The sequence below is a fragment of the Gouania willdenowi genome, chromosome 4 (assembly GCF_900634775.1).
Source record: "Gouania willdenowi chromosome 4, fGouWil2.1, whole genome shotgun sequence".
NCBI classification, from domain to species: Eukaryota; Metazoa; Chordata; class Actinopteri; order Blenniiformes; family Gobiesocidae; genus Gouania; species Gouania willdenowi.
This window is the reverse complement of record NC_041047.1, coordinates 7,182,868-7,202,783: the sequence shown is the minus strand read 5'-3', so window position 1 is coordinate 7,202,783 and position 19,916 is coordinate 7,182,868. Positions and strand designations below refer to the sequence as shown.

Genomic DNA, 19,916 nt, shown 5'->3' with positions numbered 1-19,916 from the left:
ATGACAACATTTTAACCAAAGAAAGACCTTACGCCATGGAATATTCCAGTACACTTCGAAGGGGATCCGGATCAATATACTGATTCTGGATCAGTTTCATCATTGGCAACATTTCAGAAATTCCCATCTCGGTTCATATATGACCCTTTATTTATTTATTTATTTTTTTATTCGGTTTATTTCCGACATGGTTGCATTCACAGAAGTTTTGTTATTTCTTTTTTTTTGTTTTGTACATGTCGAAGCAGTTTGCTTATCTAGGTCCCGTCCCTTGTTTAAAACACAGAACATTTACATCAAAGCTTGTCTCTCTGGTCAAACAGTCTTTGGTTCTTCAGAGCATAATTACAATTTTTTTTTTTGTTTTTTTTGTTCCTCCTCTCCATCTTTGTTCGTGTCGTCCTTCTTCCCTGCAGATTTCATTCCCAGCCGTTGTTTGCGTTCCTCGTGTTGTTGTGAATTGCGTTCATTGACCAGTTGATAAATTCCATCTCGTCGATGTGTTGATCACGTATTCTTGTAAGAATGTGTTCCGAGTTTTTTCTTTACATCTAGTCAAGTTTGCAGCTTGATTATGAAATTTGGATCGATTATATTTGGTTGGTTCTTTAATTATCCCATTGAGTTTCATCCCATCGGATCCAGATTGCTCATTTTATCGCAACCTTTCTAAAAAAACACATGTAGTTTCTTCCCACAAATGTAACGTAAACAGGCTTTTGCCATAAAAAGCAAGCATTTTTATTTGCTAACATCCTAAAGCTCTTCTACGAATATTAACCTCACGTGAAATCATACATTTCAGATCAAGAGAATTAAACCTGTAACAGTAGGATTTCATTCAATCAGGATGAGAACAAAACAAGAAACAATGAACAAATACAAAGTTTAAGTTTAGATGACATCTCTGTGACCTCTTCTTACTTCATACATTAGATATAAATTCACCCCTTCATTTATTTATGAGGGATCAAAGCTAAACTCTGCAGTGATTATCACATAAGGACTCCCAGAACACTCTCTCCTCACAACGACTGCATCGGCCAGAAAATCAATTACTATCCAGGCCAAAAGAAATACTTCAGAGCTAGAGTAACCACTCTATTTCTTTACTACAATAGAAGTCATTTAGATGAAAGGTAAGGAAAAGAAAAGTCTGATATTGTCATGGTGATGATAGACAGGCTTCAAATGAAAATGAGAAAGTCGTCTGTCTGCTTCAACAGCGATAGTAAAGCCAGTTGGATTTTACTGCATTGAGTAAATTCACAGCAGCTAGTATTATTATTACAACAAGGCCAAAAACTCCCAGTTGTCATCACTGCTTGTATTCTGGCAACTCAAAGGAAACAAAGATAAAACACAAAGGCTTTCAATGACAGTAAGTGAGCGAGTAGAGAGAAGGATGCGTGTGATAGCTTCTGTCAGCTTGGCAGAAACACACACACAACTTTTTATTTATGCCATGATTCTGTTTGCTGGTTGTGAAAAAGTATTTATGTATGGGATAATCTCCGTAAAAGTGTTTATTTATCCACGAATGTAACTTATAGCATACAGTAAACTCTAATGGTGCACTGATTTTCAGGCCGATCAGCAATTTTTAAAAAGCCCAACCTGCCGATTACGATTTCTATAACTGACATCATACACCTTTAATGTTCCAATCTTATTTTATTGTAATACATTGACAGATATCTGTGAAACAATACAAACTGGTTGACTGAACTACACATGAGGTAGTAATCTTAAATATTAATGAAAAGTTGAGAACATTGCTGTCCAAAATACTAAATTATATCACTTCCTTTAGTCTTTCATTTTTCACATTTTAAAAACAAATTTAACTAAACTTGTCCAACAGGCTACACTGCAGACCTGTTTGGAGCTATTTGCCAAAAAATAAAGTGCCTAACAGTATTTTGGTTTTACAAATAAAGAAAATCACAAGGTTTGAGGTAGATGATAACATCTTAAACCACCAATAAAGTGTCCTGAGGTTTAGGTTTCATTGTAGTGCAAAAAAAAGTCCAAATGCAGCAGCTTTGTGGATATTTAAATGTAAAATATCAACCTAAAAACAACTTGCAAAAGTTTACAGGATAAAATGGAAATAAGAGGGGAATCAGCGCAGATCGATCCGTGCATCCTTAGTCAATACAATCCATGAAAACTATGCATCGATCGATTGATTGATGCCATTTGTACCTATGCATTGTCCTACATAGGGGTGTTCAGATTTAATATTGGATGGTCTGCCTGCATCTAAAATCTCCGATACCAGCCGTCCATTCCAGACTCAGCACTTCTAATAAAAGGCTCAGTTTTTCTCATACCTACTGTTGCTGACTAGTGTTCTCTGTCTGAGTAATATCACTTCATCAAGCCTTTAATGACATTCTATACTATAAAATAAATAACAAAAGTATGTACGATTCGTGGTGTTATCGGATCGGATCAATTTCAGTATCAGCCAAGACTCAACGTTGCAATATTGGTATCGTAAAGGAAGTGAAAAAGTTGTTTTGGTGTGTATTCTGCTAGAGGCAACTACCGTGTACAGTATGTATATTAGAGGTGGGCATTGCCATGAATCTTGGCGATACAATTCGCAATTTGCCTGTCACGATTCAATATATCCCGACATATCTGGATACTAAACAATACAATATGCATCACGATATCGATTATAAATTTCATCTTTAGAACAAAAACAAGTAACTACCTGTAATTGAAGTATCAATATCAAAAACAAGTGGTATGTTTATCAAACTGTCAAATTAACTGTCAAACTTTTGCTTATACAACAGATTCTGATTCTGTTAAGTTATTAAAATTCTAACCACATACATCTATAAAAGTGCCCAGTTTGTTTTATGAAAATAAAGTGCAATCAGCTTCAGAGGAGTGACGTAGTTTAACATGGTCTGATGTGGTTCACTGACACCTAGTGACCAGGCGTTCACATGCTATGCATATGTACTGTTAGTGCAATTAAATGTTTTTTTCCTTAAAAAACATGATCAAAAAAATCGATTTGGACATTTATTGGATGGATACGATAATCGCGCGGTGAAATACGGCAATATATATCGCCAAATCGATTTTTTTCTTACACCCTTAATGTAAATGGTCCAGCTTTCATTAAACAGCTGCATCACGACACAAGCCAAGCCACCATTATACAGCAAATTTCCCTTTCCTTGGACTTCTTTTGATGGCTACTGACTGACTGATGAAGCCTGTCAGTATTCAAAGGCTGAAGGAGGCTCTGAGTGACACACGTCATCCAAACAAACAAAGTCACCAAACAAATGGCTCTGAGCCACAGAAAAGACTGTTGTACGGGTACAAGTGCCTGTGTCTTTTATTTCATAATTACAACTCAGTGAAAAATGACTGTCTAATGAATTCAGTGTCTGCCAACAGACCAGGAAACAAAGAACTGACAGAGAAGGTTCACTTTTGGCAAATTGAAGACCAGAAAAATTTAGCTTGGAATTGTTTTGATAAACTTTCTCCCCGCTGAGGTTTTGCGGTTGGTTTGATTATCTGTCCATAGATGGTAAAAATGGGCCCACAGGTGAGAAAAAAGAGGACTGAATGGGAAAAAGAAATGAGCTTGAAGAAAAGACATTAAAACAATGAGGGAAGGCAAACCACAGGATGCCTCAGAGGAAATAAAAGATAATTGTTTAGTGCTGACCCTCAGCAGTGAGGAGGAAGCAGACACTTTCTTTCAGTGTGCTCTGGTGACTGCTGAGGAGAGCCTATAGACAGTCGGAATGTGCAATAAACTGTTGTTTTATTGACATTTAAAACACACGACGCTGCTTTTGTGTCGACGTTTGAAAAATTGTGCCTCTGAAGTGGTTTTGCTCGACCTAAAAAAGCTTAAAGGTTCCTATCATTTCCTCGGCGAGCAATAGATTTCATTAAAAACAATGTGATATCAAAGTGTGTGTGTCATTAATTATGCATGCGTGCTCCCGTACGTGCACTACACTTGCAGCATGGGAATTTTGAATGTCAAAGTGCCGGAGGGATGCTGGCAACATTATGAAAGCACACACCAGGATGTAGCTCAAGCCTTCAGGGGACTCCCCATGTTTTTGACCTCCTGCTCACATGCAGCAATCTGGCCAAAATGTCTTCATTTTCACTCTATTAAAAAGCAATCAGTCCTAGAGTGGGAAAGCCGTACAAACGCCAACACATGGAGGAAAACCAGGATTCAAAAGGCAGGTTAGGTAAAGGGCAAATCTAAAATCCAATCCATATTCTTTGAAAAATGCAGCGTGAGCAATGCATGTATGTCTTTGTCTCAGGTTTATAATCAATACTGCTGCAGGCCAGATGTTTACGCTGCTGAAAAATCAATGGCCCTTTTCCGGCTTTGATCTCAGCTGTTGGGACAACGTGAGGTTTGTGTCCAACACTGTAATACAAACAGTGTCCACAGTTATCTTATATTTATCAAAGCTTTATTGATGAATCTAACCTCACTTGCCACTTGATCTGGTAAGCCTATTGTTTAAATGAATGTCCAGTAAACCCTACTGTTGTCATCTTATGGGAGTTTACTTGTTTTTGGGACCCATGGAGGTCCTTCAAAGAGTAACTAAACCCTAGAGTTCCGACTGACATGTGTCTAGGTTACCGTATTTTGCGACGTATATGACGCTATTTTTTTTTCCTTTAAAGTTACGGGTGCGGCCAATGCGGCGATGCGCTCTGTGTGTGGATTTGTGTGGTGTCAGTCGCACACATGTCTAGTGAAAACGTGTGTTGGGAACTAGTCTTAACTAGTCTTTTACTATGGTCTACTGCTGGTGATCATTCATATACATTAATGTATATAAGTACTGCCTTTGTCCTATAGACCCCTATACAAATGGAAACGAGCGCCGTGATCGCCCAGCCAATAGACTTTGACTTGCTGTAGCGGAGTCAGTCAATTAAAGTGAATGCGGAACTGTAATGGCAAATATATTTTTGGCTCTTACCTGACCCATAGACCTATATCAATGCAACCCGATGCGACCTTGTTATGTTCTGCGATGCGCATGCAGAAAAGTAGAGGCGTGGCTTCTGGTAGATTGGTAGAGGCAGTAGGAGGAAGTGAGGCTGTTTAGGGCGGGGCATTGAGACGTTTCTCAGAAACTCTGGATATCAAGGTACTTAAAAAGTTCAAATTAAACATCAACATGTGAATGAAAGGTAGATCTCAATGTTTTGAGTAAGACATGCTTAAGTGTAGCTCAGAAACTGTTGACTTAGACTTAGCTTGAGGGTTGACACACTGTAGAACAGTTTTTTTTTGGCTGAAATACCTCAGTCATGCCAGAGGTCAGAGCAGGTTGAACAATATGATGGTGCAAAAGCAGTAGACCACTGTCAGAGGTGCCAAAACACAACATTTTACAAAGCTCTCGGCATCTTAAATGATTGAACTGGTTGACGAGTTCACTAAACTCCAATAGTAGATCTATAAAAGAATGTTTCCAGCCTCCTGGTGGCTTTGTGAAGGTAAGTGCTGCTATGATTGATTGAAAGGTTGCAGCTCTGACCCAACAAAGGACTGGTCATTCAATTAAAAGAAGTCTGAGCACTACGAGATAATAGTTGTAATATTTTGAGAATAAAGTCCTAATTTTATGAGAATAAAGCTGTATCTTAAAAAAACAGCGCCCCCAAAATTCCCGGCTGAGGTTAACACGAGTAACAGTGATAGCCCTGAAGTCGAACACTTTCAGCCAGAAACTTTCTCGTTGCCTCTCGAAACACATCTCAACTTCACCTTTGACTACACGAGAGCTGCAGTGACGCTGTGAAATAAACCACAAAGTTTTGAGTCTGATTTGCATGGCTTACATCAGGTAGCTGTCACATATCTGCAGCTCTGAGATTTGTCAAAGTGTTTCCTTTACATTTGAACTGATAGTGAACTGTTGCCTGTCGTGTGGGGACGAACCAGGAAGTGTAATACATCAACTTTTAGCTTAAACTCATTTTCAACTACTCAAAGTTTTCAGAGAAAAAAATGTCAAAGTGAAATTGAGTCAGAGGTTTGTAATGATTGTGCTTTAATTTTAGTTCAGGGACCAAATACGGATACGAGCCGCGGAGGTGGGGAATCAAACAATTTCAACATTAGCACTACTTTGCATTTCCATCTATAAATCATACAAAAGTATGTAATATATGAGGCACCGACAATATCCAAGCAATAGGTGACAAGTAGTGACTATTTAGTTAATTTAGGAAAATTTTGTCAAATAATTTGAGGATTGAGCAAGATTTTGGAAACATTAGGTTTCTTTTAACAATTTGAATGTAAAAAATGCATTAAAAAACTGCTCCCCCTTGCAAATATTATAGAGTTTCATTGAATTTGTGACAAATTCAATGAAATTCCATTTGAAAATTATAAAGTTCTACTTCCAAATAAAACTGTTGAAATCTTGTGTTTTTTAAAATTAAAATATTTATGTTTGGATATGATAAAGTGATTTGAAATTACTCCCAATTTCTACTTAATTTCAATAAATAATTCCCATGAAAAGTTAAATTTTTTTTAATATTGCCAACATTTTCAAGCAAAAGTTCCTATGGAAATTTGCCAGATATTAAATGCCCCTTTGCAACCCTACTGATACTGTACAGTATATTGACAAATACATTATTTAGTAATTAGTGAGGATGCAGGAGGCATCCTTACTGCTATTATCTGTTTTTCTTCCATCTGTCGTAAGTCCTCCTACACCATTTGTCCGATTTTGACAACTAAGCAATCAAAACGTTCAGAAAGTTTCTGAGATTTATGCTTGGACTTTTACAATTTGTAACTTTTAAACTTTTTCAGTTATTCATTTTTTTGTGAAACTGCATTGACTTTTCAGCTCTAATCCCCTTTTTAGCTTCAAATCTTTACAAACATTCAACCTTTAACATGTTCATCTAATACGTTCAACACATTTTAACCTTATTGCTAATGTTAAGCCATTGCTATGTTATTGCTTAGCTAATGCTAGGTAAATGCTATTGCTAGGCTAATGCTATTGCTAGGTTAATGTTATTGCTAGTGCTATGTGAATGCTATTGCTAGGCTAATGCTCTTACTAGATTAATACAATTGCTAGGCTAATGTTATTGCTAGGTTAATGCTAATGCTAGATTATGGCTATTGCTAGGTTAAAGCTTTTGCTAGGTTAATGCTAATGTTAGGCTATGTTATTGCTAGGTTAATGTTACTGCAATGTTAATGCTAATTCTAGGTAATGTCAATATTAGGTTAATGTTAATGCTAGGTTGAGGCTAAACCTTGGTTAATCTTACGTTAATGCTAAGCTAATGCTAATGTTAGCTAATGCTGTGTAATGCTAGATAATGCTAATGCTAGTTAATGCTAATGCTAAGCTAATGCAGTGTGATGCAGGCCAGCACCTACAACCTTAATTGCATTTTCATCAGGAAATGCAAATATTCTAGTTCACACTGTTGTCACATTTCCCTGCGAGCGGATTTGGATGTTTAAAAGGGCCAGATTTTACCCCCGGGCCTTGAGTTTGACATATGTTGTTGAGGAAGTATGTGGACACTGAACTCCAAGTTGTTCCAAGTGGAAGTGGACTTTCACTGTAACAATATAAAGCTAAGTGAAGCAGAGGTTTAGAGGAAAGTCAAAATAACTGAGATGTGATGCAGTAACCTTTTCCCCCAGTAGTGATACTTTGAACAATGTGCAAAAGAGGAATCCCTACCTGCTGCACACTGCTCCTCATCTGCTCCATTCTCACAGTCCCTCTCTCCATCACATCGCCACGACAACGAGACACATTTGCTGACAGCCCCTCCGCAGTCAAACTTCTCTGAAGGACACGTCTCCAGACCTGAAAGCAGGAAAGATGTAAAAATAATGGAGAAGTTAGATAGAACAAGGAAAACAGGGATGACGAACGAAGAGAGGGAGCGTACAATGGGACCAGAAGCGGAGGGGAGTCAAAAAGACAGAGTCAATGAAACAGTTTAATAACTTAGTTTTCTTGATGCTCAAATCGATGCAGTGTTAAAGCAGACACAGTCAAAGAGAAACAAAGACCCTGGAAACCATTACACAGGAGCAGGAATACAATCAAACAAGGAAGAAACAAGTCGCAGGAGTTGTTTGGTGTGTGTGCACTTAATGAATAATGAAGCAGGGCTGATTGTTTCCATAGTCAGTTATTGGCCATGTTTACATGGGAACTTTAATTCAGAATAAAATGTAAATCCTCTTTAAACTGACCTTGTAAACACTTAATTCCTAATGCAAATTTAATTCTGAATTAAACTTAAATCCGAACTAGGTGGCTGGTTTATTCCAAATTTTATTCCAAACTAACTTATTCCTCTTTCTTTAAAGTTAATTCCGATCACATGCGCGACTTGCTGCAATGATGCACTGATGATGACATAGTCCAGAATGGCCGCCCGTACTCCAGCCGAGACTATTTATTCAATAACAGCCTTAAAAAACATGGATATAATGAAAAGAGTTGATGGACGGAAAAGGAACAGGCTTCATTGAGGCATGAAGCACCACAGCTTCACTAATGATGCACGAAAAGTTATTTTTTCACTCAACGTCCTGTATAGTGGAGGTAGAACAGCTGTAGCATTAACTGCTGGCTTTGATTGACCAAAGTAGACTTTTATCTCTTTTCTACTCCGCGGAGCAAAGTGAAACGAATTAAAAAGCATCATGTAACCGTGGGCATGGTCGGGGGGTTCTAAGGTACCAGCTCACTGTTTAGAAGCTACAACAGCACTACAAGGATCCAAAGAGCAAAGCACACAAAACACATGGTTTTACATGATTACAAACAAAATGTGAGAGTGATTCTTGGCAAATACACAATAATTGAATATAATTCCTCTTTTTCAGTTTTCATGTGACCTGTGCTCATGGACTTTGGGTAAATACAGTCTTTAATGAACTAATGCGGTGCTTCTATTATTAATCAGACTAATACCATTGGTGTTTTCATCAGCGTTTGTTTATCTGTTTGAAGGATTAAGTCAAAAGTACTTAACAGATTTTGACAACATTTTAACCAAAAATAAACCTCACACCAGTTTTTCAACCTTGGGGTCGGGACCCCATGTGGGGTCGCCTGGAGTTTAAATGGGGTCGCCTTAAATGACTAGTAATTGATGAAAATAAAAAATACTGACTTTTAAATTATAATTTTTTTCAAATTCAAACAATCTTAAACAACTGTATTGAATATATACTGTCAAAAATAAATCTAGTTCAAATAAAATGCAGCAAAAAAAATTTATTCGGGTCACAATCCAAAAAAGGTTGGGAACCACTGCCTTACACCATGGAAGATTCCCTTGAATTTTGGAGGGGATCCGGATCAATTTATGAAATTTGAGTGACAGTTGATGACGTCTACAAACACTTTTGGTCAATTCTATCACCTCTCCTTGTCAAAATGATTACCAAAATAAAATACAAATCCAAGCATCCAGCAACAATGAATACAGCAAACATCACACTTTTAGTAAAACCAAACAAAGACCCAACACTTCCCTCAATTTACCGACCTATTACACTCCTCAATGCAGATATCAAAATCATCACAAAGGTACGAACACTTAGAATAGAAAAAGTAACCCCATCCAGATCAAACCGGTTTCATTGAAGGTAGACATTCATCCAACAACACCGGTAGGCTCTTCAACATACAGCAATCTAAAACCATCACTGTCACCTTGGATGCAGAGAAAGCCTTCGACAGACTTAACTGGTCATTTTTATTCAACACACTCGAAAGATTTGGCTTTGGAGGATCATTTTTCAACTGGGTTAAAATCCTATACACTTCACCTACAGCCACCGTTCTCACTAATGGACACGTCTCACAACGTTTCACACTGCACAGGGGGACTAGGCAGGGATGCCCACTCTCTCCATCGCTATTTACTATATTCATCAAACCATTAGCTGCTGCCATCTGCCAGAACTGTAATATAACAGGAATCAATTCGAAAAACACAAGTACAGTTTATATGCAGACGACATTGTTTTATTCCTACAAACCCTGCCTCATCAAGAAAAGAAACAAACATTTTCCGCAATTTCAGATTACTCTAACTGAAACAAATCATCCATACTTTTACTCACCACCAACAGGCAGGATGTGGCAGTCCAAAACCCACCTATCCCTTTATGCACAGGACACATCATTTATCTAGGTATTAATATTTTCTCCAGACTGTCAGAGCTGTTTAACCTCAACTTCACTCCTTCAAACAATAACTTACAACCTCCATCGCTGGATTAATTTACCACTTTCACTCATGGACAGAATAGCAACATCAAAAATGGCAATATTACCTAAACAAAACTTCCAATTCCTGCCCTTTGGATGCTCTAAAGAGTTTTGACACTTGTGCTTTAATGTGTGAATAATCATGGTACCACCAATTCAAATATCTGGCAAAAAGGAGATTTGGGGCGGTGGTGGTGGTGTAGAAGAAGCAGGCTTATAATTTGAGGGTCACCAAGTTCAAATCCAAACTGGGTCATCGCTGTGTGATGTTGAGCAAATCCCTTAACCCATAAATGCATGTGTTATATGCCGCTTTGGATAAAAGCGTATGACAAATGAAATTGTAATTTGGTGCTTGGAGGACGTTCACGTGTTGTTCAGTATTTTCTTTCCTTTTGGCACATCTCAAAATTACCATTGCTTTCAATACAATGGCTTCCAAGTGGATAAATCACCTGCACAAACTGCAAGACACAGAAAGTAGATATTCTATTATTTTCTGCTGCGATTGTCTTCAGGGAGAGAATGAAACGGCATTTTTTAAATCTTCTGGACAATTTTAGAAATTGTACTTACAGTCAATGTACAAAGGGCTGCCTGAGACATTAAGGAAACAATGCTTCATGTTTCACAGGATATCAATATTCCTGAACAAAAACCTAATCTGTGTGCATGATGCACAACAATTAGTCATAAGAATGGTATCTTAATACATCTACATTGGGAGAATATCCTGTTTGATTGAATCCTTTTTTTTTTTTTTTTTAAATGAACTGCTTAATAATGATTTTCTCTTCACATCTATTGAGACACAGATTACAGGAGGTTACCTTCTAACCACAGCACCGAGTGCATCATTGGTTTAAGTATCTTGTTCAGACACACAGTGACATGTGGAAACTGGAGGCTAAGGATTAAGACACTACACCCACAATTACTAGATGAACTCCAGAGCACAATCGACAGGTTAATCAATTTTGGAAGAAAATGGGTTGTTACAGCCTCATTTAGAAAGCACATGTAATTTTTAATTACTGCTCGTGGTAGAGAAGGTTTTTTTTTTTAGCATGAAATAGAAAATAAATGCAGTTTTTCTTATTGTTTCATGGAAGTAGAGACGTTTTTTGTTTTTTCTTTTCTCACATGAAGCTCATGGGATTGATAAAATACAGGAAAAAATGGCAATCTAATGATTCATATTTACACTGTGCCTCAGACACTCGTACAGAAACACCAGGGAGACCCCAGCCCCCAATTTCATTACAACGCTGTGTCAAACTCAACTCCATCAATTACACATATTCCTACAGCAGTGGGTTTTTTTTTGTGTGTTTGATCAATAGCACTTTGGCATCTGGCCTGTTTCCAACCTCCTTCTGTGTTTTATCCATCTCTTATTTTGTCTTTGCAAATGTTAAGGCCATACAGTTCATATTAAGGTTTCATTCATTCATCAATGTACTTAGACCTCCTGACATGTTTCGACTGCCAGCTGTCAGTCTTCCTCAGAGGCGTCTGCCGATCGCTTTGATGTGTCCTTAGGAATTCTTTCTGAGCATGGCCAACTTGACAGTTCTGTCAGGGTGGCCACGCCCCCTGATTCCTGGTGATCTATCACTCATTTATCCTTATCCCATAAAGCAGGAGTTATGAACGTTGCCATATTTTAGCTCCATTTAATGCATTATTGCTACATTACACCCAATTCTGCAATTTCTGCATCAAATTTCAATGCCTTTTCTGCACATTTTTTCCACTTTCAAGACATTTTTGGCATTCATAAACCCTTTCCACCCCTTTTCCCACCTACTGTCACACACATTGATCCATTATTGTCACTTTTAACCTCTTTTCACCGTATTTCGTGCTTATTTTTTGCCAATTTTACCACATTCACGATTTACAATGCCCATTATTTGCCAGTTTAAACTAATTGTTCTAATATTGACACTTTGAACCGTTTTTACCCCTTTTTCAGTCCATTTTTCACCACCTTTTCTTTTCATTTTATTTCTGATTAAAACACAGATTTATATTTTTAATATGAATATATTGTATGGAGCAGTGGATATTATCCAGATAAATAGACAAATGTGAATATCACAGATTCATATGGACCATCATTTTACTGACTTTATGGATGGATCTCAAAAATCTCTCCCCTTTATTCCCCCTTATAGATGACCCTTTCTCTACATGAGTGTTCTTCAATGTTCATGTCTGTGTTCAACCACCTTCAGGTACAGTGGGGGTCCCCGGTCTCTGGGACCTTTATTTTGGAGGTCGCAGGCTGGAAACGTTGATAACCACTGCATAAAATGATTATTGTCGCCTGCAGCTTTAAATATTCAAAGGGACTGAATGGCCTGTGTATATAACAAAATGAGTGATAAAAGCATGGTCAGTGAGTCTGGGATGGAATTTCTGGACACCTGACCCACTTTCTAATTAAATCAAGTGATAAAGTATCATAGTTCAATGCGTCCCGACTTTTTATGGCGTTAAATGTGTTTGTATAGCTGTTGGTCAACTTTTCCAGTCCCTTAGGAATCCTCCCAGAAAAACGTCCCCTTACCTGCTGGGACTCACTCCACTAAATGTCTGAGTGACAGTCGGGTTAAAAGGACATCATTTGTCTGGAAGGCAGACTCATGGATCAGCTGCCAATCACATTCCTGAATGGAAATGCTGCAAAAATGATTAGACCATTCACTCAGTACAATGATAACACACACAATTCTAACTTCCTGCTTTGTTGTGTGTCGAGGTAATAAGGGCTAAGGATGGAGAGCATGTTGAGAATCGTTCTATTAGCCTCTGATATGGAACAACTGCAGCTCTGCCCAAGCTTATGAGGTCTATAAAAAGCACACTATCTGTTGCCTCACTCACTCTGCATGCCATTCTCAGAGAAAATTATTGGGTTGTGCAACCCGAGAAATGTGTCCTACGATGCCTGAAGAGAGCACAGCACTTTGGCTGAATTGACAGCACATTCAGCAATTAGCACAATCAGCCCAATCATTATGACAGCACACACACACACACACACACACACAGACGCACAAGCACTTTAGCAGAAAAATGCACCAAAATCACAGAATCCAAGTGAAGAAGGACTTTTAAACAATCAGAAGCTGCCGTGGTGAACAACTTTAAATGACAACGATGTTAGAATTGAGAAGCCTTTGTGATTGCAGCAGCAAACCGTTGGATTACCATCACTTTGCTTTAAAGGTCCTATATCATGCTAAATCAGCTTTTTTTGTGCTTTTAACCTTGTTACTGCCGGTGTAAGTACCAAATTCAAGTACGTATATCCAACTGCAGCCGCGGGTACAGTACAAATTTATCAATGCGCTGAGCCGTTACAACCTAGCGTGGTTTGCAGCGGCTGCAGCTAGAGCCTTCTCCTTCCACGGGGAACACTGTGTGTCTGTTGCCATGCTGCTTCGCCGGGGCTCTAGGGCTATGTCATGAAATGGGCGGCACTCACACAATGAGAGGCGGCGCTCCAGAGGAACCGTGCGTCTCAACTTCCGGGTTGAAAGAAAATAAGTCATATTTCCTTATAAATGAGTATTTTATTTTGCCAAATGTTAAATATTAACAATATGTGGCTGTCGTTGACTTTAGAAGGTTTAAAATAGCATGACATGGATCCTTTAAACACGCTTTGTTTACAACTAGTACTTGTAGAATTTGAAAGGAAAATGTTCGATGTTTAGAGTTAAACAGCTTTTTGATCTTTCGACCTCTCCTAGCATGTCACCACTAGAATATTATTTAAAGTAAAGATATCCCTAAAGGCTGTTTTTAAGAGTTTGACTACTTACGGTGATCAATGCTGACAATGAAATTTAATTGACTACAAGCCTGTTGCATTGTTAGCATCCACCTACCTTAAATCAGTAGTGGGAAAAATAATAAATGCACCATCAATCTGACATAGCGATAATCGATGAATACATTTCCAATAAACATTCAATTAAATGTTAAATTACACAAAATAAGTAAGTTGATTATATCTAATAACCTGAGAAATAATTTACAGTAGAACAGTCCCTTTTTTTGGTGTTTGTTTATTGAATTGTAAATGTTACAAGCAACGATGCTGCTACTTTAGCATGCATATTTAACAGATTACATTACAGATTATCTTCTGATGGTTTAATTCAAGTTTTCTAAATGCATCGCCACATATCGATTAATAATCAAACCACAGTATATTCAGACTTCATATTTTAAACTTTCTGTTTTTTAAGTAGTTTTGCAGACAAAAAAAAAAGATCTCTTAAAATCCTCATTAACACCTGTAAAAAGTAGCCAACAAAGACCATATTTCAAAGTACCGTGTTACATGAAATTGATGAATTGATGAGAATTAAAAACTCAATATTTATTAAAATTTGAAACTGCAAAACAAGAACATTTTAACTGAGTTCAGTGACTCATTCATTTAGACAATTAATTATTTAAAATACCGTTGTATAAATGGAAAAAACAAAACAAAACAACAACTAAAAGGTATTTCAAGGAAATGGCACACTAAAAACAGAAATCAATTATCTCCTTCTCTTCTGCCAGCCATGGGCCACCACACTCAGCATTGCTCACACTTTGTACTGAATTAATATTTGACGAGCCTTGGATCTCCAGGGGCCCAGACACAAACAGTGGACCGTTAGCAGCGAGCTAGATCTCTCACAGCAAACAACAGCTGATACGATGAAGAAATCTAAGAAATGTTGGTGGAGCCCAGCGGCTCCCAGGTGGACGCATTAATTATCCAGAGTGCGTTAAAACATGGTCAAAAGGCATGTGTGAGATCAATGAATAAATAACGTCAAAAAAAAGAGAGCTTTTATTGCAACTTTAGGCTTAAATTTAAAAAAAAAATCATTTTACAAATTAAAGGTCCAGTATTATGATATTTTTCACCCATCTCCATCTGTTCTAAGAACCCCAACAACATAGTATTTGAGGTTTATTTTCTCAAACTCACCTGTTTTCCAGAGTTTTAGTCCTCTGAAAAGTCACATTCTGAGCAGTTCTAAAGCGGGCTGTTTTGGGGCCTACTTATGCATATTCATGAGTGGGCGTGTCTGTAGATGCTGACTCCACACAACAGCTGATCGCTAGTGATTTTCTTTTGCTGTCCACCTACTCTTGTTATTGTTTTCAGCCAAAAAAAAACTGCACATTACAGTAAAACACAAGGGTATTTAAGCGGCTATTGTGATTGTGAGTCAGACAAACACTTTTTCAGGGTGTGTGCGGCAGCAGTGTCAATCAGCTGAGTCAGCTGTTTCAAACACTCACTGGAGCTGCTTTCTTCTCCTCTTCTCTACTACTTATTACTGTATAATAGTCCATTCAAGGTGATAGTCCACTGCTTAGTCCAACCGCTGCGTTGCATTGGGTCACAAACACGTCAGAAGGATAATATGATCATTCTTTATCGGATAAAGAAATGGTTTATAGGCCTTATAATACATTCAAGATCGTTTGCTTGAAAAAAAGATGCAATATGTTGAATCCAAATTGCACCTTTAAAACAAAATCCAAAGCAAATCCAAGAATTTTAAGCATCAAAAACAAATAATGGCTGCAGGAGCCTGTAGTACCATCTAACATGCTTTGGTATTCTCCACACATGGCCCTGCTTAAGTGTCTAATATCAGCCTGGCAGAGGGCTGCAGCAAGCAAGGCGTTCTATGCTAGTTATTTTTTTTTTGATTAACTACATTTTTAATTTTCCCTTTCGGAGCGTCGTAGCACAGCCGTGAATTCACGTTCCAGCTGTCTGCGTATAGCATCAAAGCTAGCCTCCCAAGTGATTGATTCAGCGAGGTCGGAGCCCTGCAGGCTAATGCTGAGATAATTTATTTATCATGAGGTGTGTGAGGCCAGGTTTTATGAGTCATTCTTAAGTCAGCGTCTGTCACAGTCCCACACACCGTCAAAAACAATGGCACGGGGTGATTATGTGATCAAATGGCACATGATGAATGGAGGTGTATGGATAATTTACCAAGTGCTGCCACAAAGGATTATCCTTGCATTCATTTCAAATTCTTAAAGGTACACTTGACTTATTCGCAGCTCCACACAGTGCAGTGGTGATTGATGAAGGGGGGTCCTGCTTTAACATCTTTTTATGCAAACAGCAGAGAAACATGTCTCATTACATTGATGGGACATTACAAACCCCAAATCGGGAGCAGTGCCGTGAATATCAAAGACCTTGGCAAGAATAAGAACCAGCTTGTGCCGTATGTAGACGTATAACAACTTAGACTCTCTTCTTTATTGATCGGGAACAACTGTTTATACTTTAAACCCGTGGTTCTCAACCTTTTCAGCCTGCGACCCCCAAAATAAAGGTGTCAGAGTGCGGAGACCCCCACTGTACCTGAAGGTGGTTGAACACAGACATGAACATTGAACTCATGTGAGGACAGGGCCATCTATAAGGGGGAATAAAGGGGAGAGATTTTTGAGGCCCATCGATAAAGTCAGCAACATGATGGTCCATTGTTCTATGATACTGTAATAACCACATTTATTTATCTGAATAATATCCACTGTTATCCAGGAAGTGTATTATTATTTGGGCCATAGTATGTACTGTAGTCATCTTAAATACGTAAATTATTGTTTTATTCAAGAATTAAATGGGTTAAAAGTGATCAAAAATGGTGAAAAAATTGGTGAAATGAGATTTTAAAAAAACAAACACTGAAATTGGTTAAAAGTTGCAAATTAGAGTTGCAAAAAACAGACAGAAAAAGTAGTAAAAAAGGTTCAAAGTGTACTTAAAAGTAGCAGAAAAAGGTAGGAACGATTAGTTTAAGCCGGAAAATAATGGGCATGATAAATCGTGAATGTGGTTAAATTGGCCAAAAGAAGCATAAAATATGGTGAAAAGAGGTTAAAGTGACAATAATAGATAGCTCAAATTGTTAAAAAAAATATATTTTTTTCCTAAAGGCATCTGGCGACCACATCTCACAACCCCAAATGGGACCCCAAGGTTGAGAACCCCTGCTGTAAAGGACACACTTGAATTTGAGGGCACAAATGTACAAAATTAATAATACGCACAGTGGAAAAAGGAGCTCACCATTTGACAGGTCATCAATTATCGTCTGTTAAAAGTGGAATCATAACAGCTGATCATCTGTGAAATTGGTCCATTAAACTGAAGTTTCACTGTAAACTGGTGAGTGTCTGCTGGCAGCTGGAGGACAGTAAACTTTTATCACTCTGGAAATCTGAGCCGTAAAAAAAAGCAACACTGGACTCAAAGCTGTAAAAACACACTGACCTTCCTGATGAATTTCAGATAGTTATGATGCAACATTATTAACATGTAACAAAAATGAATGCTGCTGTAGTGACACATTAATCTGACTGGAATTGAAGTTCTTAAAGGGATCCTCCACTGTTTTAATTAATTAGAACCTCAGAAACATAATAGCAGTAAACCTTTTGAAGGGACTCTTTCTATCCTCAGGGTTTGTGAGTCTTCAACAGTCCGTGATTACCACTAGAGCATCAGCTGTGCACTGTTTAAGGGTGAGTAAAGATCCCTGAGGAGAGCTCTTCTTCCCTGCTTCACTGTCTACTACAAAACTACAGAGTTGGAACTGTCAGCCCATGTGGTCACATATGTTTCTATTGTCTTAAGGTAAACCAAAGAGGTTGATATCTTGGTGCAGAAATACATAACAAAACAAAAACACTATTATATTTTTATTTACAAGTTAAAAGAAAGTTAATTTATGGGTTTTGTTTGAGTTTAAGATGAGCTGCACTATTGCAAAGTTTATTGCAATGCTGCAAATAATATCCATATACATATGGCTGTAAGTATCTGTCATTAACATGGATAAAGTGTCATGGAGGCTGTTGTTAAGTGTTGATCGCTAAATTGTGACACCTTTGGAGCTATGTTGGCATTTTTTGGGTTAGATGGAGAATTAGGGTTAGGTAGGTACATGTTGAAGTTGGAGTGATACTGGAGCTACCGGAGCTTTTCCACAGGGATATCTTAAGCTTTGTGTTTTCCACTTGTTGTTCTGTCTGGTTGTGAACTCATCTTGTTCTCATTCCTATGGATAAAACACTCCTCGCTCACTGAGCACAAAGATCAAAACTGAATCATTGCAATAAAAATGCTAAATTTGAAACCCCAGAGTCCTGTTTAATTTCCTTACAAAACAATAGCTGAAGTTTGCAGAAAACAAAGAAACACGTCTATGGATTTACTATAGTGCGCGTGCAATTTTAAATGGAATTGTTGAAGCCGCAGGTGGAAAACATAATTTGGTTCAAGGTTTTTGACTGCTTGCAGTACACTGGAAACCTTATTTGATTTAAAAGAAAAAATGTATATACACAGAAAGCAGACAAAGTAAAACCTGAATAGTTACATGGGTGTTTACTTTTAATGATGAATGAATGGATTAGATAAACAGGACTTGGATAGTTGAAGATTGTTTCATGATCTTTAAAACCCAAATATGACTATGTCAATGTCAACTTTATTTATATAGCACATTTAAAAACAGCTACAACTGCCCAAAGTGCTGTACAACAAACATTATAAAGTACAATGTAAAAACAGTCACAAAATATACAACATAAAACAATAATAATAAAATACATGGGATCTGCTCAGCTTGTGTTGAAGCCCAAAGCAAAAAGATGGGTTTTCAACAACGACTTGAAAACATGAACGGACTGGGCCAGATTGACATTCAGCGGAAGGCTGTTCCAGAGTCTCGGAGCCGCTACGGCAAAAGCCCGGTCTCCTCTGGTTTTGCGCTTAGATTTTGGCACCTCCAAAGTCATTTCATTGGAGGATCTCAGTGTTCGACCTGGATCACGGATCAACAAAAGCTCCGGAAGGTAGGATGGAGCCAACCCATTCAGACATTTAAAAACCATCAACAGTATCTTGAATTGAATCCTAAAACTGACTGGAAGCCAGTGCAGAGAGGCCAACACAGGAGTTATGTGCTCACGTTTCCTCATTCCTGTGAGCAAACGCGCCGCTGCATTTTGAACCAACTGCAGACGCCGGATGGAAATTTGATCGAGCCCACAGTACAGAGAGTTACAATAATCTAAGCGACACGTAATAAAAGCATGAATGACACGCTCCAGGTCGGCGTGAGGCAAATAGGATTTGATTTTGCTGACGACTGAACTTATTTGTCTGTCAAATTTAAACGAACTGTCCAAAACAACCCCAAGATTCCTAGCAGACTCGTGGCAATAGATACTCAAAGGGCCCAGAGCAGAGGCATCACATGAGTTACCAAATACAACAATTTCAGTTTTGGAGTCATTAAGCTTTAAGCAATTTTGAGCCATCCAGTCCTTCACTTCCTGTAAACAATCAAACAAAACTTGAACATTGTCTGTGCCTGGCTTCAAAGGCAGATAAATTTGCAGGTCGTCTGCAAAACAATGAAAGTCAATTTTATATTTTCTGAAAATTGATCCAACGGGCAGCATACACATTGAAAACAATAAGGGGCCCAAAATGGAGCCCTGCGGCACGCCACAGCTGAGTGGGGCAAC

General features: G+C 38.1%; 1 protein-coding gene across 4 annotated transcripts in view; it reads right to left on the bottom strand.

The window, feature by feature from the left end:
* The window catches only part of lrp8 (low density lipoprotein receptor-related protein 8, apolipoprotein e receptor), a 198,830-nt gene that overhangs the window by 63,835 nt on the left and 115,079 nt on the right, over positions 1-19,916 (bottom strand). For all 4 annotated transcript variants that reach the window (XM_028443815.1, XM_028443816.1, XM_028443812.1 and 1 more), the window contains exon 4: positions 7,764-7,892. In XM_028443815.1, coding sequence (XP_028299616.1) covers positions 7,764-7,892 — 129 coding nt within the window. The remainder of the gene's footprint in view (positions 1-7,763; positions 7,893-19,916) is intronic.